At 38.5% G+C, this 22,071-nt stretch overlaps 1 protein-coding gene across 8 annotated transcripts in view; it reads right to left on the reverse strand.

Annotated features, from left to right (window-relative positions):
- Positions 1-22,071, reverse strand: part of MYO1B (myosin IB) — a 112,414-nt gene that overhangs the window by 42,096 nt on the left and 48,247 nt on the right. For all 8 annotated transcript variants that reach the window (XM_051623215.1, XM_051623218.1, XM_051623216.1 and 5 more), the window contains 7 exons: positions 20,996-21,090; positions 17,842-17,946; positions 13,647-13,693; positions 10,964-11,027; positions 1,857-1,955; positions 1,388-1,491; positions 409-556 (listed from right to left, as the gene is read on the reverse strand). In XM_051623215.1, coding sequence (XP_051479175.1) covers positions 409-556; positions 1,388-1,491; positions 1,857-1,955; positions 10,964-11,027; positions 13,647-13,693; positions 17,842-17,946; positions 20,996-21,090 — 662 coding nt within the window. The remainder of the gene's footprint in view (positions 1-408; positions 557-1,387; positions 1,492-1,856; positions 1,956-10,963; positions 11,028-13,646; positions 13,694-17,841; positions 17,947-20,995; positions 21,091-22,071) is intronic.

The following is a 22,071-nucleotide window of genomic DNA, read 5'->3' on the forward strand; positions in this document are numbered from 1 at the left end:
CTCCTCCAAAACTACTAGGTGTTAAGGAGTTCGGTATGAAAATAAATGAACTTTCAAAATGTATAAGCTGGAAAAACATGACCAAATGGATCTGATCTTACAGACAGAAACACTCTGCTGCAGAAGAACTAGAACCTTCTGCTGTAGAATAAGCAAGCAGTTACAGAAATGCATAGCACCTGTTAACATTTCACAAGAAAGTGTTAAGAAGCTGGGAGAAAAATAATAATTTTTGCAATTTCAAACAGAGTGACTGAAACAGCACAGAATTCAACCTATATTTGCCTGCAGTTGAGTTTTAGAAACAATCTAATTTATCTGTACAGATATCGTATGTCTACAGAAACTACAAAAATAATTACTTCAGACAAATTGGTGTTTTTCCTCCCATTACTAATCTCATCTTACCATTTTTATCTTTGATTTTACTTTCATCTAAACCATTCACACGAGATTCAGGCTTAAATTCAATATTTCCCAGTTTCAGAACGGCTGCCACCACTTCAAAAACAGACTGTGTTTCATGATCCATAAAACCAACAATCTGCATTGCATTCTGCAAAGGGGACAGATAAAATTATGAGATCAAAGAATCTACATTTAAACAGATCATACTTGCAAAATTCACTATTGATCTGTATTAGCATAAGTTATAATTGTTTTATTAATACTTTTGCTACAAAAAGAACATGATAGAATTATCGTGCTTAGGTTAAGTAAGTTTTTTAACATAAAAGACAGGTTAAAGAAGATCTGGTAATTGAGCTGGCATGCCAGTCCAGTCTAATTCTAGAATTAATTCCATTTATGGTTTCTAAAATGTGGTACTTTTTTTTTTTTTTTAACCACTTAATTTATCTTATAGTCTGACCCAACTTTCCACAATCATATGAATAGGTATTGCTGTCTTCACAGTCCACTCTGTTCCTCCAAAAGCCAGTAACTTGTAGAATATAAATGTGCATACACTAGGTATCACTCTTCTAGGTATTACTCTTCTTGTGTCTGGGTGTAATCAAGCAAAAAACATCACAGTAGATCAATCTTGAGAACCATCCCAGCCCTGTTCTTCTTTTGACTGGGTCAGCACCACCCTTGGTTCATGAAGCTCAGTCACTGCCATCATAAGCAACTATAAAATATAACCTTTCCCATTTTGTATTTCCATTAGAATATTCCAGAAACTTGGTTCTTCGTATTTTCCAGTTGCAGATAAGCTTCCCTGTGCAAACATGCTATGCCCTTGCATGAAGAGTGTGCAGCACCCTGAAAGTGACTCGAGAAAGTCCCTTCCAGTCCAGAGTGAACAGCCAGACCAAGGGCATAAGAACTCTGCGTTACTGTTGAGCCTTTTTGCAATTTACACTCAACCAGTGTTACTTCTCACCCTGACTGTTCTGAAGTTTGCAGCATCATCCACTCCATTCACTTTGGCAGAATCCAGGCCCAGGTAGTTGTATCTGCTGAAGTCCCGTTCCAGTTTGAGTTTGCCTAATAAATCAAATAAAAAATATCATCACTAACTTCATTCTTGTTATGTTCTCTTTTATCCCAGAACCAGTATTGTCAAGAACTGTTGTTATTAGTAGGATTAAGTTATCTTTAAGGATCTTTTAATTACAAGGCTTCTAAATAAGAACAGGCTTTCTGCTTTGTTTACAATACATTACAAAGCCAGTTCTGACTCAGATGCCTGGACAACACGAAACCATATATTTACTAGTGTTATTATTGCCACAGCCACCAATAATTTGAAAAAAAAAAAAATATATAACATTTTCCACAAAAGAAGATGTGCATGGAGCAGCACATTAAAGACTACTCATTTCTGAGAATGGCACAAGAGCAACACTTACAGAGGAAATCTTCTGAGGCACCAGACAGTATCTGATAGAAAATGTGAAAGTTTCTTTCGCCTCTTGGCTGCTTAACAACACGAGACTTCTCCAGCAGATCTAAACAAAGAGAATCTCTGAGGTCAGGGAAAGATTGCTGAAGCAAAACACTTTAATATGAACACAATCCCCCCTCGTTTTCTGTTGCATTGCTTTATCTCATCAGCAGCAAATTAGATGATAAATGGTAGGGACAAAGCTTAGCACAATGTATCAGATTACTACATATTTATAAAGTAAATTATTTGGGCAAGCTGTAATCCCAGGTCACTTCTAAGTCCTGCAGTCCATGAGCTGCAAAGAAAACTCTGGCCAGGGAGTCAATGTTCTCAGAAGACATCAACCAATTTACAGTCCCACCACAAAATTAAGATTTGGTGAGAATTATAGTATGGATGAAGTTTTGAAAAGAACTGCAATGTTAAAAGGCTAAACACATGAAAGATGGGTAAATGAAAGCATGAAGCCAAAGAAAGAATTTTAATTGAATAATCATGTAGCACTTTGTGATCCTTGTGTGCATCAGGCTATGAAACAAGCCCCACTGGGACTGACAGAGCTCCATAAGACATTTAAAGTGAAATGGAAAAGCAGCACTTCGAAAAGCATCACTGCACTGACTGAGTAGTTAAGACCAGAAGAGTGCTTTGTCCACTCTCGTTAGTGACAGGCACATTTCTAAGCCTTGCCAGGAAGGGCAGGAATGTGGGCAGACAGCAGCAGCTGCCTGACTTGCAGCACTTCAGACTCCCCTGCACAGTGTGACTGCAGAGGTGATGACCCAAAGGCTGTTCAGCCTGTACCAGCTTGAAAGGTTGTGGTCCCCAGCACACCAGGAGAGGGGAGGGGATGCAGGAAGAGAACCACTGGACAGGTATCAGTGTCACTTGCTGCTTTGGTACATGTAAAATGTTTTTCCTTCTCTTCTCAGTGGCACAGCAGGGCTCCACACTATTTTTCCAAATACCAAACCCACAGTTTCCAGAACTATTTTAAGCTACATCTGTTCAGTTACCTGAAGACAGAGTCATTCAGAGCCACATTCCAAGTGCACAGCAACTGAGCTCCCTGTGTTCCTACCAGTACTGATCCACCTCAGCTTGCTCTGACCAGGGCTCAATTCACTCTAAGCTGCACCCATACAAGAAGAAAGTCCCAAAATTGAAATTACCAGAGCTTGGATATCAGGCTTTGGAAGAGCTGCCACAAAGTTGAGATCAAACTTTCATAAAGGTTAAAAACAGGAAACAGCAACACATTTAAGGACACAGAATCACAGAACAGCCACAGTTGGAAAGGACCTCTGAGATCACCGAGTCCAAACATAAATGTGGGGTTGCTAAACACTTTCACTGCCTGGCTGCTATAATACCCAACATATATTCTATTCATAACTTTGCTCAAATTTTCATTTATGCTGAAACTGAGCCTGCTTACTCTTACCAACGCAGAAAGCCAGAGGCTCAGTGCAGCCCCCCAGCCCACCATGGGGCAGGTGCCTCTGTGCCAGGCTGCAGCCCCCAGGCTCTGCTGGCTTTCTGGCATGCCAGGACTTGGCCCAAGGGGAGCATCTCCCTGTGGTTTGATCCTTGACTGAGGAGCCAGGAGAAGGGCAATAGTGTGCTCATGTTTTCACTAGCTACAGGCAGCATGTTATGCCTCGTGTTGTCCACTGTAATTACCTAAGCTTCTCATGGAGTAGAAGCCAAAGACCAAACTTCAACCCACAAAATTATACAAGCCTTAGGAGGCCCTCCTTGAAATAAACAACAGCAATACAGAATCAAAATTTGATTTCTGCTCTAATAATTAGCCAGTGACAACAATGATGAAATTCAGCCAGTATTATTAATATTCTGGCTGGTTTATAGTAGGACAAGAGCAGCTGAACTATGTTATCCCATAAATATGCAATTTCCTGAGAGAAGAACTGTAACCAGCGCAGCAGGTGATGGTGAACGGGGCTTCCAAGGACCAGAGCATCTGATGAGTAACTTCTCCTTCTTTGAATAGACATGTGCATTTTTATAATTCAGTAACCCTACAGTCTCTTTCCTTCCAAAGGTGGCCTTATTTCATCACCTGGAAGTTCTGCACATCCTGATGACAAAGTACACCCAAGATACACTCCAACAAGTGGCTGTCACATACTGCCAGCAGCTCATCTTTACATGAGGATGGGGCAGGTTACATTTTCCACTACTGCTTTTTTCATTTTATTGGCATCTTTTTGTTTTTGTTTTTCAAATCCTAGTTGGCTAACATTTGATGGTTGATGCTATGTCAGAAAGGCACAGGTCAGAAGGTGTAGCTCTCACCTGTAGCCTAGTGTGTAACCTCTCTACCTTCACCTAAGGTTGGGGCTTCCCTCCTTGAGCTGTTGTTCCAACCCAGAGTCATCTCAGTTAGCCCATCAGACACCTGATCCTCTCTAGTTTTTAAATCCTAACTGAAAGGGAGAGGCTGGTCCACCAAAGAGTTAATGCCAAGAAAGCCAAGGTGAGCACCAGGAAGCTCCCAGTCTATTAAAAATTCTCCAGTGAAGTGTTGGAAGGAGTCACAGCTAAATTTCATATCAAATAAATAAACAACTTCAGCTCCTGCAGTGGTTACGTGCACTTCAGGAAATGGCTGTATTTTCAAAGGATGTTAAAGCAATGCAGTTTGTAAAGCAGTTTGGCTTATTTGGGTTTAAAAATATTCTATGTATAAATTTGCACAAATGTTATCATAAAAGCTCAGCTACATATCCTGGCAAAACAATATATGTAAGCTGCCTTCTAATTCATGCATGCCTTCAGCAGATTTAACAGTTTCTTGAACATATGTCAAACAAGTTGTTAGAAGCATAACTGCCTTGGATTTTTCACCACAGTTTATCTTATTGATACGTTTTTAGAGGCAAGGAGGTTAACTGATTAACAGCCAGCTATCCAAAGCCCCAACATTCCATATTCTGACAGCCTTTGTAACTGAGCAAAAAGACTCCAGAAAGCAGTTACTAACAGAAAATCAGGTATTTCCCTTAACAAAGCAGCTGCTACTAATTCTTTTAGTATTTAGTATTAGTTTTCTGTGCTTCCCCCCCTTCTCTTTATGTCCACATGCAGACTGAAATCAGACTGGTAGAAAAGATCCCGACCATCTGCCCTGTTCTTAAGAAACTTCTTCCCTTTGTTTGCCTTAATTAGCATTTCAATAAATCAACTAGATGTATTTTCCTTAAAGCAAAGACAGCACAACCAGTACCTTCTGTGGTAACTCCCACATGCTTACAAATTCTGTGGATTGACCCGTCAAAAGAGAAGACACAAAGGTGCACCTCAGATTCCTGCACTTGCCCACTTGGTCATTCTCTTTACAGTGACATGTGTGGACAGATGCTACTTATCTATATGAAAACACACACAAGCAAAACTACCCAAACTCTATACATATTACATTTTGTTATACATTCTATATAAATTATGTATAGGGACTATACAGAATTATCTAGAGAGAACATAAAGAGCTACCCATGGTGTATTTATGGATTAGCTATTCTTTCTGCATTATTTAACAATGCTTCTGCTTGAAGTGAAACTTCTAACATGCTGTGTGTATCAAAGCAACTGTAAAAATTCAATTGTTTTGGAAAAGTCCACCCTTTAAACACTTCTTAGATAATTATTTTTTTTTAATGCATTTATTCATATGACTTAAAATCCAACTGTACCCCTCAGGTTCTGAAGACTACTTGTTACTCCTTGATAACACGATATTAAATGCAAGAGATCTATGTAAGCATCCTGGCTAGACCACTCAAGTGAACTCAACATGAAAAAAAACAACATGCTGAATACTTCTGCAAGCTTCAATGTACAAATTTGATTACTTTTTGGTTACTTGACCCATGAACTCGACTGATGCAGAAAAACTTAGGATATTTGTATTTCTCTAAATACACTAGAAATTGAATTCTGAATAATCCAGGAAAAAATTATTTTAAGTCAGTCTCTTCAACTGACAATGACCAGGGAACTTTTTAGCTATTCAACCCAAGTCACAGAATATTTTCTAGTCACAGCAGCTTATCTCTACACCCATGCCATATTCAATTATGTTTTCTGATTTCTTACCTTGATTCTTCAGCTATCATCAAAAGAAATCACCAATGAAAATGAAAATAAAATAGAGCTTTCTCAAGAATTTTTTCCCCATTATTCCCATCAAGTTTATAACAACCTTGTCTTGAATGAAATTATCCATAACGGTATCAAATAAAAACTAGTATCTGGGCAGTATATGCAGTGAAAATATGATGATTGCACAGGCTTGAGTGTTAAATGCTGATTGCTTAAGTGATAAATGATGTTTAAAAAGAAGTCAATCAAAATGTTTAGTATTATTTGTTGCTTTTTTAGAAAAACCCACACTTCCTAATTTAGACAAGGCAATTGCCTAAAGGGAGGCAGCTGTGCTGACTGGAACACCATGGGAGATGGTGAAACGAGTTAAAATTAACAGCAAAATAAAAATCAACAAGAATTAGTATCTCTTTACATAATGCTTACTTGTAAAATTTGTATAATGTTTCCTGGAGCAAAGGAGATTATTAACAGTAACCACATAACTACAATCAACAGCTCAAGATGTTGATTTCTCAGTTAGTGGGCAATTTCTTTTGTCTTTTAAACATGAACAAACAAGTTGCAAAGAAGAACAAGTTGTAAAATTATTGCTATCACTTTGGTAACTTACAACAGTTGTTGCTTTAGACAAACATGGTAAGTTTCTTTCATGTTGTTGTTGGAAAAGATGGTAAAACAGGGCCCTTTCTTAATCACTTGTTATCTGGACTTCAAGTACACTGTGCCAGTTAAAAATGGCTTTTCAAAAGCAGGCAGTACATACACGGTGCTTCACCTGCACCACTGTTGTCTTCCAGTTAATCATTAAAGCACTGAAAGGGCTTAGGCAGATTAGGAAAGATCACCTAAAGCTAAAAAGCTAGGTATCTTTCAGCAGGAAATCCCAAATGAAACATGAACATTTAAGACTTACAAATACTCTGGGAAAGAAACGGAAAGATCCCTACTTTTAAAAGGTCTAAAAACCGCAAATGTCAACCCGTTTGGCCTGTACCATGCTAAACCATTTCAAGAAAAAAAATTTAGTGTACACAAAACCAGTCACAAAACTAACAAACGTTTGTGTGCACACAAACATCGCCTGGAATACAAAACAGCACAGCATCTGTGAGCAGAAAGTAATACTGTAGATCTGTACAAGCTACTGCAATTAGCACCTATCATTCTGAAAACAAACACACCCACTTTTACATCAAATACATATTAGTCTGTATTTACAGAAAAGCAGTCTCTTGCCCACCTTTCTCCTGTTCCCATCCCCACTACACCACAGCAGTTAGAATAAATGGAAAACCAAGAAAAGTATTAATGGTCTCTGTAATTTATTTCCACAATAGTATACCCAGGCAAAAGCAAGTTAATAAACCAACACTCCAACTGCCTTTCCTCACAAGCACTCTGGAAATAAAACCTCTGAGCAGGTACGTGCTGACAGGAGTGTTCACTGCTACAGCAGCAACTGTGAACCTCCTGCAGGAGGCCAGAGAGGGCACAGACACCTCGTCCTCGGTTCAGTGAGAGCAAGTGTAACTGTGATTTACCTGTTTTTAAGTGCATTTTAGAGCAGCACAGGGACTGGTGTTTGCTACAACACAACAGTGGGATATCTACAGTTGGAGGTGACCAGTGCATCAAGGGCTTAGCTTTTAGGAAAGCTCATCAAAGTAATTTGGGCTTCCTAACCCCACACATATGAAACAGGTCAGCTGGTGAACGCTGGGCTGCTTGTCAGCTTACATGGATTGCAGCAGCTCTCACCCATCAGGGAAACAAGCTGCGACCTTCACAGAAAACTAACAAAAAGGGACGATTTGAACAACTCAGCCTTGCTACATAGATCAGCTTACTCAGCCTTTCTTCAGCCTCCTGCTCCCCCTACCCCACAGTTGCTGCCAACTTAGTGACAAACAAGCATGATCAATGCATTACCTGAAATTATTTTTCTTTTCTAGTCTAGGGGGGAAAAATTCTTGACTGAAGTAGCATATTTAATGATTGCATAAATCACATTAATGTCAAAATTTTCACTCCCTGTTTATCTTTATGGCTGTACATCATGATATAGGAATATGCCAAATGCTTTACAAACCAGTGCACTCAGCTCTGAGCAGCCACAATGTAACAAGTCTTGATGTATTTTACAGTGTTCAAACATTAAATTACCTTCTGTTTGGGAATAGATCAGTTCTGACTTAATAGATGTTACAAACATCTTCCATTACAGTCCTTTCCATTTGGTTATTCGCATTTTAATTTTACTCAAAAGATTTATCCTTCCATTTAAGGCACGTTAAACGTTGCAGATGTATCAGCTCCTGCTAAAGCCTAATGGACATTTCCATTCACTTTGTCCGGGACAGGACAGACATGCAGTAGGCATTGTCATGATAATTTCACCCTCTAGCTCCTCTCCCTGAAAGGTTCACTTGTAGGTCAACCCTTGTCATCATGAAGTAAGAGCTCACTGAAGGACACCAGGAGAATGGCCCAAGGGAAGGTGACAGTAGCAGCAGCTCCGTGAAGGCTGGGAGCAGACTCACCAGCCTTTCACAAAGCTTCACAGCATTTCAGAGCAGGGCAAAACAAATAGTTTCAAACAAGACTTTTGAGTCTAATGGCTCTCTGCTCATCTTTACCAGCCTGATAAAACTAGTAACTTATTTTCGTTACCCTTCTTGCCATCAAAATAAACTAGATGGTCACCGTGTCTGCTTCCAGCTACTCACAGTAGGAAATACATCTTGGTGACATAGACTGTGATCCAAAAAACCCACTAACTTCACTGGTGTTTGGAAAGGAAGCTCATGAGATACAACTATTAAAAACTTAATCACAATGTTATGATGTCATCATCACATCGTGCTAACACCAAACCAACAGACGGTCAGAAAGTGAAAATATTTAGGAACAAACTAACCATACTTTCTCTTTCAGGATAGAAAACTTAAGCACTACTTGACATCCTGCTTGATGAATTAAGACAACTGATCCTAAATTTTACTAAAACCATAGTAAATTATAAGTGGTGTAAAAGAATTTAAGCCCTTGCTGTCTCCAGAATGGTGACACCTCACAACAGAACAATTTCTCATCCAGATAAATGCAATGCTGCAGATGTGTGGAAAAATGCAAGGCAGGAACTGCACAGAATTAAAACCTGTTTTATAAAGAGAGATGGATGGACTACCAAATTTTATGAGCATTAAATTAAAGATGAGCTATGTCAACGTGTAGTTACAGGAACTCAGTATTAAACTGTGATATACACTTTAAGTATGGGGTGATTCATAGTTCAACAGGTAACATTTTCCACAACAAGGCTTACACATAAGGTCTTTATTTTTAAAGTTTATATTAATCATCTTGCTATTAGATATCTACTAAATGTGAAAAGACAAGGAGAATGCCTGAGATAGGCATCTTTTAGGAAGATCTAAAAATATGTCTGCCCTTGATTACATGTCATCACATCATTATAACTACATGTAATGCTGTAATTACAACAGGCAAAGATTTATAAGGCAGATAAACTATAGAGTAACTATTTCAATCACCTTCTGATATGACATATCATTTTAATTAGATGATTCAGCACAATACTTTCGAAGACCAACTGTTGAACATCCACTCTGTAAAGAAGAGTCTGGTTTAATGTATCTGTTTTGAACTGGAAATAAAAAGAAAAAAACAAAACACAGCTAGCCTGCTAGGGCCTTTCTGTTCACATTTAATTATTGATGAGTGTGTTTGGCCTCTAATTTTGTTGACCGCCAAATGTCAAAGTTAATAGATAGCCATAAACACTTAAACTGCTTTTCAGTTTCAAGATGTACTCTGTCACAAAAATTATGCTCTTTCAGGCACAGGTCCAAAAGATTACCTAGTCCAGAAAAAATGTTTGACCTCTGAAAAAAAAGAATCAAAACCTATATTTATGGATAAAATTCTTTACAATGTTTTAAAATGTTTCTATTATATATATATGGAGACTTCAGTGCACCTTAGACAATTCTCTATTTCACAACCAGTAAAATTGAGTAAAAAGTCAGTGTCTAGAAACAGCAATTAATTCAGCTGAGTGGGAAGAGAGGTCAGGGCTAGGTCAGAATCACCTAGTATAGTCAGCCACTGCCCTCCTCCTTCCCTTTTTAAAAATAAGAAAACCAAGCAGACATAACTCAATATAGCATAGAAGAGCAGTTTCTTTAAAATGCTGCATTTAAACTCTCTAAAGAAAAGCAGGTCAGAACATCTTAGGCTGGCATTCAGTTCCCAGACTCTTTCTTCCCAACAACCAGTCAGCTGGTTAAAATTTCTGAACTGTTATAAATTTCCCAGCAGCAGCATCACATCAAGTAATAAAATCTGAAGCCACCTTTCTCTCTTTAAACCAAACAGCGCTTGGTCACCATCCCTCATGATAAACCTTTTCCTATACTGCGAGTTAAATTTAGTCCAGAATGCTTTGATTTCAAATAAGCATCCCCACCTCATGGTGATGTCCAGCATATTTCAGGTCACTATTATGAATCAGAACACAATGTATCTCAGACTTCTTCTGCCATAAATATATGACCTATCAGATCAAGTACCATAGCTGATCCCAGAGATTCAAGTATAAAAAGAGCCTCAGATACACTTTATCCATCTGCTACCAGCTTCAGAGACAATGACCCACACACCTTACTCATTACCTTTTAAAACAATACAGTGCATTAGTGCATTCATCATTCATGCTTGCTTCTTCAAGTCTGTTCTCACTTACTCTAAGAAATTCTTTTCAGCAACAACAACAAAATTAAAAAGCAGAATTTAACACAGAATGGAGAGAGATTCAATTAGACAAATGCAGCTGATCTCTTCATTAATCTGACCATCTTCTTTTTTGAGCAAAACATTTTAAATTGTTAATACACTGATAGTAAGTGTAATACTCACAGTTGCTTATAACTCCTCCAAGTGGGTCACCCTTGAAATCAAACTCAATATCCATATATTTTCCCTGTGAAAGCAACATATTTCAGGAATGTAAGTTCTGTTTAAGAAAAAACCGCTCAAGACATTTTTTAAGAAGTTGGTTGGTCATTTTTACAGGCTAAAAGAGCAATCTGGCATCAGTCAGATTTTGAAAAACAGGAAATTATTCAAAGCTTCCAAGACAATTGCATTAGCACAGCCAAAGATTTTCATGAAAATAGCTTTAATCACAATTGTAATGCAACCCAGTAATTTGCTCAGTTTCTAAGGTTATCTGAAGAAAAAGTACATTGTACAAACTTTCACCCGAACACCAAGAACACCAAATAATACTTGTGGCCATGTACACGTGACCGTATTTATCAAAGGAAGAAGGCTGGAAGAAATTCTCTTCCACACAGCTTTATTTTCTCAGTGTAACTCATCTGAGAGCATGAATTGCAGCAGTTGAAGGACAGCCGCTCTATTTGGCTTTAAGGACTGGCTGGCAACAAGTACTGTTAGTAATCATGGGGTTTCTGTCCCTAAGCGTGTGCCTGCCTTGTAAAAGTGATGGATATTTCCCACTGAACTCTTTGCCTAGTAACTCAGGAGACCAAAGGCAACAATTAACAGACTGTCACCACAAGAGCAATTTCATTTTCAGCCGCACTGGCACAGTGTGTTTCCTTGACTTCTGTCTGACTTTTCCACATCGCAGAAGACCACTCTTGGTCTTTGCATCATTTTAATTTCGATGACACGTGCTTAATATAGTAACAGCTATGTTTAACAGTGACAAAATGGACAGACCCTTGCTGTGTAGAAAAGGCAAAAGCAGTACAGTGTACATTGGCAAGGAAGTTTAGAAAGATAAAAACTGCTGGTAGTAATTCAAACAAATTCCACGAACCGTGCACAGAAATGATCTCACCATCCTCTGATACTTACAGAGGACAAAACCATCCTATTGAAAAGAGAAACCTTGCCTTTATACTTCCTTATTCACTGCATTTAGGAAGAGTCCTTTTCTTTTCCTTCTCTTTTGATTTTAATTACACAATATAAAAAAAAACCAACAAGCACTTTACCCTGACTCCCTCAAACATATTTTCTAATTTACTGGGTATTTTGTCAAGATTGGCTTGACTCTATTTAAACTCTATTCTTCTCCTTGCTGGCAACTGAGGCAGGCTAGACAGGACAGTACTTGTACTTCTTTGTTTGAAGTTAATTCTGAGTTGATTCAAATATCTGAGATAAAGAATTAAATCAGATAATTAAATTTTAATTTCCCAAGGACTGGGCCAGCTGGATGTTTCCAAAAGTATTTTTAGCTTTATGTTTATAAGCAAGTACTTAAAAGGCGAATTAGTAGTTGGTTGCACTTTGTCCTGGAAAGGCTTCTGTTTGCAAAGAGTACCTCTTCTCCTCTTTGCTGTCTCCTCTTCCTTTCTGTAGTTCGTCATCTCTGACAGTTGCATGTTTTCTAACTGTTTTATAACAAAAAACATTTCTACAGTGCCTCAAATTTTGGCCCTGACCTTGCAATGAAGACCCTTGGCTCTGCACACAAGCAGAGGCAATGACAGCTGCAGAAGGAGCATTCGTAGCTATGTGGCACAACATCATCAACCCCCAAAAATCAGAAAGGAAGGGAGTAAAAGTCTCCCACGTAGGGAAAAAAGCTGCTCTCTAGTGTCACAGTATCCAGGCTTTTATCCATTTACTTTTACTCACAATACACCCTTTTCCCAGTGTATTCATGTGTCTTCTGTTGTTTACTTTACACATCTCACAATCTTACTCCTTTGCATCCAAGTGAACAAAGTTATATAGCCATCTGATTTTAGTAGAAGAAATGATGATGAGTACTTACTTATGAATCTCCCCACTCTAGCTTCAATATTAATTTTTTTTTTGCCAATTGTCAATCATTATAATTTCACATTCAGTTTCATGGTAAAAGAGCCTGAATTCAACCAGTTGATTATTAAGAAGCCAAAAAGAAATGTTAAAATGTTAGATGAAAACTAGAGCTGTAAACACAGTTTGAAACTTCACAAGAAGAAAATGACAAGCTGACATAGCAATTTTAACAAAAAAAGCTATAGATATGGATGGAAAACATGATCATGCAGAAAGACTGACTGCTAAACAGACCAGTAGTAGGCACATGGTCACTGACATTAAAGTCACCAGTGTCAGAAAATTAAAGAATCCAGCTGCACTGTAATTATGTTTTCATCCGGTCACAGACTGTCACAACCTAATCTTCTGGGTTTTTTCTTTTTGTTTTCTTGGTTTTAACCTCTACTTTGATTCTCAATGGAAGCCTGTGTCCACATCATAACACAACAAGATTTCTGACAAGGTTAAACATCTTGTAAAAAGATAAGTCACTTCCAATAATGCACTGCTAAAACACTGGGGAAGGAGAACACGCTCCACTCTACAAAATGAAATGTTGATGGCTACTGAAGGTCTTTGCCTTCTCCAAACACCAGGGTTCTCAGCCAACTACAAGACAGTTCTCTCTCAAAATTGTTCATTCCCTCCTTACAGATGACTTGATGTCTGACACCAGTTAAAACAGAAGTAGCCAAAAGTGTATCACACACTCCCCTAAAAGGAATTTAAAATCAGCCTTGAAGAAAATACTTACAAATCTAGAGGAGTTGTCATTCCTCACAGTTTTGGCATTTCCAAAAGCTGGAGAAAGAGAAAAACAAATATGAGGACCAAACCTATGAGTAAGAAAATACTGAAATGCTAAATTATTTATGACTGTTTACATATTTAAAGGAATCAGACTTCTGAGAAAAAACAGGCTCCTCTATGTATGGGTATCAGTCTCTGGGGAAAGACAGAGCGTGACAGCCATGATCACAAGTGAGAACACACCTAGGGAAGCCCAATGTAGTTTAGCCTCAACACTTCCTTGGGTTAAAAAAGTGAAATAAAAACATACCAGGGAAAATGGTTCCAAGACAAAACTGCACCTGGATTGAGCCAATACCCTCGGGGTTTGAACCATCAATTTTAAAATGTTATTATTCAAATAACTTTAAATATAGGAAATACTTCTCTCTCTTCAATTCAGAGAAATAATTAACCTTTGTTCCCAGAACCAAAGTTGGTAAAAGATGGAGGCCAGAATTGAGGAAATTACAGAATGACACTTAAAAATTGTTTGCATGGGACAGATTAATCAATGCTTTGAAACTGATAAATGTCCAAGACATCTGTACTAGCTTAAGGTGAATTTTAATTTCTTTAACTCAAGTTTTCTGACAGTGAAAAGTCTCCAACACAGGACTTCCCAGGGCTATATTCAGATGTGCAGCCACCAGCCTAGAACATAGGTGACATAAGAACTCAGGAGGACAATTCAAGGTCTAAACATCACACATTGTCAAAGTACACTGAGTCAAACAGCAGTGTCCCCCACATTACTAAGCATAGCAGTCCTACTCCAACAGGAGACTTTATTTATCCCAGTATTTATTTATCTAGTATATATATTTTCAAAGATCAAGTCAAGTCAATGTTTTTTGGACAGAAATAAAGACATGCTTTTAGGCTTCAACAAACTTGCATGAGTAGACTTATTCTTGATCAAAGAACTGAAGCCAAAAGGAAAAGTTTGTTGCTCCTGAAGGCCAAGGATAAGTGAAAGAATTGTTTTCAAAATCTTTATGCCCTGCAATAAATCATCTTTTCAACAACCAAATCTGAGCTGCATTTTCTTAAACACAGTGCTGAACAGTAGATTCATTTATAACTGCACAGAATCAAGTACAAATGTTCCATTATAAAGCATGAGACACATTCCTCAGTTCTGCCTAATTCATTGTTTCTAAAAGTTAATCTACAGTAGCAACTGTACTTTAAAATAAATTCCCCTAAGATAAATTATGCATATGTAACATTTATGTCATTTTCTTGCACTGCAGCTTGACTGAAACAGACCCACATAACCAAAGAAAAACAAATCTAACCACAAAAACTTAATTTCTGTGAAAAATGTATTTAAGCAGCCAGGCTTGCTCAGCAGCCTTGTGGCTGAGTAGGAAGATGCCCTGCCTTCCAAAAAGCTAAATAGTTACCTGCACACCAAGTAGAACAAATAACACCTTAAAACAACAGGGCACTCTTCTGTAAGCTTACTCTTTTCCTTTGGTTTTAAAACAAAGATTCACAAACCAAGAAGTCCAATAAACTTGGCAGTCCCTGAGGAGAAGCCTACCTTTGGCAAGAAAAGCCTCCGTACTTCCCATACTATTTCTGTCTACATCTGAAATCTGCCCTCCAGGACAGTGTTAAAGCAACAAAGCTCTTCTCTGTGAACCCAAATAAATGGATGATGCCAGTCTCCCCATACAGCTTTAAGTGAAATAGAGCTGATCATCAAAGAAAGGCTTACCCAGCATTTTTTTAAATTCTCAACTTTTAACATTTCATCCTTTCTTTAAGTCTGTACTTAGAATTTTTTGCTTGTGTACAGTCAATGTCATTTTGCCCATCCAGTTCACTGCTGTTCTCAGCTCACTTTTGCATTCCCTTCCCTTTTTCTTTATTTTTGGCCCCCTGTCTCACTTGTATAAGGTAAGTGTGAGTGCTTGCTCCCTGCAGACTCCAACTCCTCACATGTACATACAGATAGCTGGGCAATATATAAAATGTTGACACTCAACAGCCTTAGCACTGCATATCACCTGGCCACGATGCAAAGCCACCATGCAGCAGTCAGGAGAGTTTGAGCACCACAGCAGCTCAGAGAACTGCAGGAAAGATTCCTTTCAGGAATCAACACAATAGACCTAAACAAGTCAGTGCTAACCAAGGCACTTCTGAAGGCAATTACTAGACAGTGGGACCAAACTGCAAGCTTTGGGGATCATCCATGCTCTCTCCAGGCAAAATGAAGAACCTGTTTCTGGCAGGCAACATCTTTATATTAAAATGACTAATTAAAAAATAAAAAGTTTTTCATGGGAGAGCAGGAAAGGCAGTTGTCAGGAAGACTGGGCAACAAAGTCACCAAGCTCAAGGAACAATAAGTCTCAGGGAACAATAGGCATGCATATGTACTGGCTTAGTTTATTCTAAGATCCATTTCTTCACTTGTTTGTTTTTTTTTTCTAAAAGAAAAATAATGCTTTACAGAGCATGTTTATTTACTAGAGACTATAATAATATGATTTGGAAGGAAATTAGTCAGAGGGATTAAACTGAAGTGTTTTGATGCAGCCAAGCATCATCAAGGCAGGGTTAAGAAAGGGTACATACACCCTCAGAGAGCAGCAGGAGGAGTCTGGGAAACATGACCTAACTTCCCATGCTCTCGATGCATGAGAGAAACAGTTTTCTTCTCATAGAATCATTTATGTTGGAAAAGACCTTTAAGCTCATCAAGTCCAACTGCCAAGTGCACCACTAAACTATATCTCTTGGCACCACATCTACACAGCTTTTAAGTACCTCCAGGGATGGTGACTCCTGCACTGCCCCGAGCAGCCTGTTCCAGTGCCTGACAACCCCTTCAGTGAAGAAATTTTTCCTAATATCTAACCTAAACCTCACCTGGCATAACTTGAAGCCATTTCCTCTTGTTCTATTGTTTGTTACTTGGAAGAAGATATCAACCCCCACTTGGATACAACCTCTTTTCAGGGAGTTGTAGAGAGTGACAAAGTCTCCCCTAAGCCTCCTTTTCTCCAAACTAAACAACTCCAGCTCCCTCAGCCATTCCTCTTAGGACTTGTACTCTAGACCCTTCACCAGCTTCTCTGGACACTCTCCAGCCCCTCAATGTCCTTCTTATCGTGAGGGGTCCAGAACTGAACACAATTCTTGAGGTGCAGCCTCACCAGTGCTGAGTACAGGACACGATCACTTCCCTACTCCTGCTGGCCACGCTACTCCTGATACAGACCAGGATGCCATTTGCCTTCTTGTCTACCTGGACATCCTGCTGGCTCATGTTCAGCCAATTGTTGACTATAACATCCCCAAGGCCTTTTCCCCTGGGCAGCTTTTCAGCCACTCTTCCCCAAGCCTGTAACATAGCATGGGGTTGTTGTGGCCAAAGTGCAGGACCCAGCATATGGCCTTGTCGAAGCTTATACAGTTGGCCTAGGCCCATCAATCCAGCCTGCCCAGGTCCCTCTGTAAAGTCTTTATACCCTCAGGCAGATCAACGCTCCCATCCAACTTGGTGTAATCTGCAAACTTACCGTGGGTGCATTCTATCCCCTTCTCCAGATCATTGGTAAAGATATTAAACAGAACTGACCCAAACACTGAGCCCTGGGGAACACCACTTGTGACTGGCCAACTGGATTTAACTCCATTTACCACAACTCTTTGGGCCCAGCCATCCAGCCAGTTTTTTACTCAGCAAAATGAACAGCCAGTTTATCCAGGAGCACGCTGTGGGAAACTGTGCCAAAGGCTTTCCTAAAGGTAGGCAACACTCACAGCCTTTCCCTCACCCACATGGGTCACCCTGTCATAGAAGGAGATCAGGTTACTCTAGTAGGACCTGCCTTTTATAACCCCATGCTGACTAGGCCTGATTGCCTGGTTGTCCTGTATGTGCCACGTGATGGCACCCAAGATGATCTGCTCCATAAGCTTCCTGGGCACCAAGGTCAGGCTGCAGCTCCCTGGATTCTCAAGAAAACCTCTCTATAACTGAAAAAAATCTTGTAGGTATCTTCACAGAAAGCATCTCATATGGTTTTAGACACCAAATAACAATGAAACAACAAAAGATATTTTTCAAAACCAGCCCAGCAAGAAAGCTGATACACACAGACGTAATATACTCCATACATGCTCCATGAGATTCTTACCTTCAAGAACTGGATTTGACTGCAAAAGTTGTTCTTTTACTTGATTAACCTCTGCCCCTTTTCCACACACAGCAGCTACATATGACATGACAAGTTTGCTTGCCTCTGTGGGGGAAGAGCAAAATAAAATAGTGATAAGTACTGGCAAATAGGCCATAAAATTATTTGCAGGCTTGATCTCAGTCCTATTTTCACCATGCCAGACAGGAACTGCAAAGCACGTTTCATGTCAGTATTCTTCTACATTGTTGTACAATCTGGAAATGAGAAAGGAGCATATCCTGCTATGAAACCCATGCCTTTACATCCGCAGTCCCATGGACTTAAACACCTAGAGTCCTCCCACCTCCCACTAAAGAAGCCACCAGCAGATATGACACAGTACCTGCTACTTTTTCATTTAGCCTCAGCAGGAAGCATTCAGTAGGGAAAGAACACTATCCCTAGCTGACACATTGGAAATGCTTTAGTCTAGCCTGAAAAAAATAGGCCCAAGCAGTTTCAAGATGGAAAACTCAGTTTGTATCAGCAGATACACAATAACACAAGTGTAAACTTACAAGACTATACTCGTGTAATTACAGCTCTAAAGTACACTGCAAGTAGATTGCAACATCACAAAACACCAGGCAGGCTGTTTTGAAGTATAATGAATAGAGAAAGCAAAGCTTTAATTCAAACAGTGAAACTAATGTGAAGGTACACAAACTTTTAACAAAGTCTGGAACCATTTTTGGACTTTCAAAGTTGGGTTCACATAGGTGTCAATATACAGACAGAAAAAATATTAAATAATCCATCCAACCCTTATGTTTTTGCTGGTCAGGACAAAGAGCAGCTGAAAGAGGATTCTGCTTATAAACAGAGTCCATGGTGTTTAGTACAATGCAAAATAGTGAAATTTGAGGCATTATCAGCTGATATACAACATAATTACTAAACCCAGAATTCCTATCAACTCAACACAGTGGTTGGTCATAAAAACCCCACTCCTCATTCTTCAGAGATCTGTTACAAATTCAAGGGTTTCATTTCAGGAAAGAACTGACCAACAACAAGTTATCCCTTGATAATGATTCTGTCCTATTTAATCAAATTTGTTTGCTAATATTAAATTACTATATCATATTGTAGAGAAAGCTGAGCAAACATGCAATACAGGAAGCAAACAAGCAAGGAGAAAGAGCTACAGGTGTGTCTGTAAGGCCTCCTGTCTCCTGTAACTGCACCTTGAACCCAGCTCTCATTTTTAAGAATCTATTCCCTTCAGAGCTTGGAATTACCAAATTCTTTTATTTGAAATCTTTCCTAAAACAGTAACTTTTAGTGGAGCTACTCAATCACTGAGAGAAAAACTGAAACAGCAAACAAGGTATTATAAAAATAATATGCATTAAGATACAAAGGCTTCAGTATAGGCTCTGTACATCATTGAAATAAAATAAAGGCTCTTTATTCTATTAGGAACTCTGGTCCAATGAAGACACCAGAAAGGGAATCATCACCTTAACATCTAAAAACATTTAAATACACCACTTATTCTGGTAACCTATCATGTTTTCTTGCACAAAGTTACTTTTGATTAGCAATATAAATATTTGGTGAAATAAGAGCAAAATTGGAAGGAAAAAAAAACAAACCCAATTGATGACAAGTCAGTTTCAATTCTTCCAACCCAAACATGTCAAACATTCTGGCTACCAAACATCTCAACCACACTTATATAGCTTCTGTAATAACAAGTTTGTTTCCTCAACTCCAGGAACTTCTTCCCCTGTCATCCCCCCCCCCCCCTTTTTTTTTTTGCTATGGAAACCTGACTCTTCAGCTAATAACCCCATTTTCAGCAACAGAGGTCACATCAACTGCTAGAGAGCAGCACAGATTCTGAGCTGAATATTGATTTGAATTTCTAACCCTACGTTATTCTGTACTTACCTTTATCAGGGAGCAATTAATATTATGTCAAATATGACTAGGAAAATAACAGAACCATCAAAATCTCTAAAAAAATCTGAATGTACCAGAATATTCTCTACAAATAGAAAAGTTCAGAAACTCAACCACTGCTACACTTTTCAACTGAATAAATAAATACAAGGTGGAAGTCAATTGTGTGAGGTGCTTGGTAATTCAGAGTTCCCAAGGAAATTAAGACATCAAACAATACCAGTACAGGACTTCTTTCTAAAGTTTGAACTCCTCAAGAGAAGCCCTAAACATCAGATTAGTAAGAACTTTATTATTTAAATACACACTTTAAATGAGTACACATGTTTTCGTGTTACTGAACTGAAAAAAAGGGATTCTATTGAAGATTTCATGACTTCTCAATTGGATGCCACTAATCAGACAAAGAAAAGATGAAGACTACATTTTCACAAAAGGCTTGGAAAGCAACTTTTTGTTACCCACTAAGTCTTGCTCAGTATATGCATACAAAGCTCCACATTTTCTCAGATTCAAAGGAAAAAAAATCTCTTAAATTACATGGAAACAGATGTATGCATTCCTACATGCTGTGTCTTTCACAAGCTACCTCAGTTTTAAATTGTTACTTCAGAAAATAACTGGCTTCTTTCTTTTTTAAGGTCTGCTGTTATGCAATCCTCACTCAATTTCTACCATTCAAGTTTAAAAATTAGCAATGATTTTCAAGGCAATTTCAGCTTTGCCTGAGAAACACTCTGCTCTGAGCACAGCATGCAAGAAACTGATGAAATTTCCAAACTAATCAGCTACTTACCATTATTTACTTTCCTTGGATGAATGGCATCATCCAGTTTAAATGTAGATATTTATTAAAAGACATGCAAAAGTATCAAAGGATTGTCTTCCCGTCTAGAAGACTAACAGCTTTCTGTCTTCACGTTTCCCACAGGGAGAGCCTAAATTTCTGGCCCTCACAACACTACCACAAACCAGCATTACTTTAGCATGACTTTGCATACTGATGAGGATACTGCCTTAACACATCAGTGGTGACAATGGGAAAAAACACTAGTTTATATAAGCTCACCCCTACAGCAATGAGCTGCACTCACCAAACACAAAAAGATACCGGTAACTCTCAGCTCTTACAGACTCTAGCATCACTTGGTAAGGCTCTGAATAACTTTGAGTGTTTTTGAACAAGAGCAAAACTGCTTATTACCTGTTTTTCCAGCTCCACTCTCTCCTGTAATAAGAATGCACTGGTCTTTGTCCTGGTCCCTTAAAGATCTGTATGCTTCATCTGACAGAGCAAAGCTGCAAAGTAAAAAAGAGTCAATCGAAAATTGGTCAGAACAAGTGCTAACACTAACTACTGCAATCTGTCCCTCACATCCAGGCAGAGGAATTAAAAAAAAAAAAAAAAAAAGTGGAAGCATTTACTTTTCAGAACATAAAAACCAACAGAAGCAAAATGGATACTTTTTTTTCTCAGTGGCTTATTTAGACTTTCTCCAGGAACACACAAGCATAATCCCTAAGTTTTTTTCTAAAGATAAGATCAAAACAAAGTCACAAAATTTCAGGGCAATTTACAGTGTTCTTAATGGAACAAGAAGTCATACCCTTTCTTGAACAAGATACCAATACATCAGCAAGACATGTTCTGTCTGAAGAGATTTAAGAAAAAGCAAAAAGGAGAATCCTGAGTGCTAATAAGACCACAAGCTGCAAATTCTACTCTGAAAAGTATGAAGATGTCACAGAACCTTTGCATCTGGGTATTGCTGAACTTTTGCATAAATATGAAGAAGTGTTCCCAGTATGTGTGTTCTTAACTCAGTAAGGGTGATGTCATATAGCAAAACTAAAGCATCAACAGCTTTCCTGTACCAAAAAAGTTTTTCCATGGAGCTCAGAACATAATGACTCTGAAACAACTGGGCTACAGTTTGAATCCAGATGTGCTTTGTTGCCATGCAGCAACATGTCTTTTGGAGAAATGTAGATGCTATTATATTTAGTTTTCTTTAGTAGTAATTTTGAGACAGAGAAAGTAATATTGATTTTGTTTCAACTGCATTTTTAAGTTCATGGAATAAAGGACTATCTGAACATTAGAATCCTTTGGAAAAACTTTAGCAAGCAGTATTCAAATAAAAAGGTATACTTGCATTACACAACTTAAAGAAAAGCTGATAGCCAATCACAGCATATTTTTACATGAAATAAACATTCCTTCAACAGACCAAGAGCTCTGTAACATTACTGCACCTAGTAAAATATTAGTGTATGTAC

The sequence above is a fragment of the Apus apus genome, chromosome 6, assembly GCF_020740795.1.
Source record: "Apus apus isolate bApuApu2 chromosome 6, bApuApu2.pri.cur, whole genome shotgun sequence".
NCBI lineage: Eukaryota > Metazoa > Chordata > Aves > Apodiformes > Apodidae > Apus > Apus apus.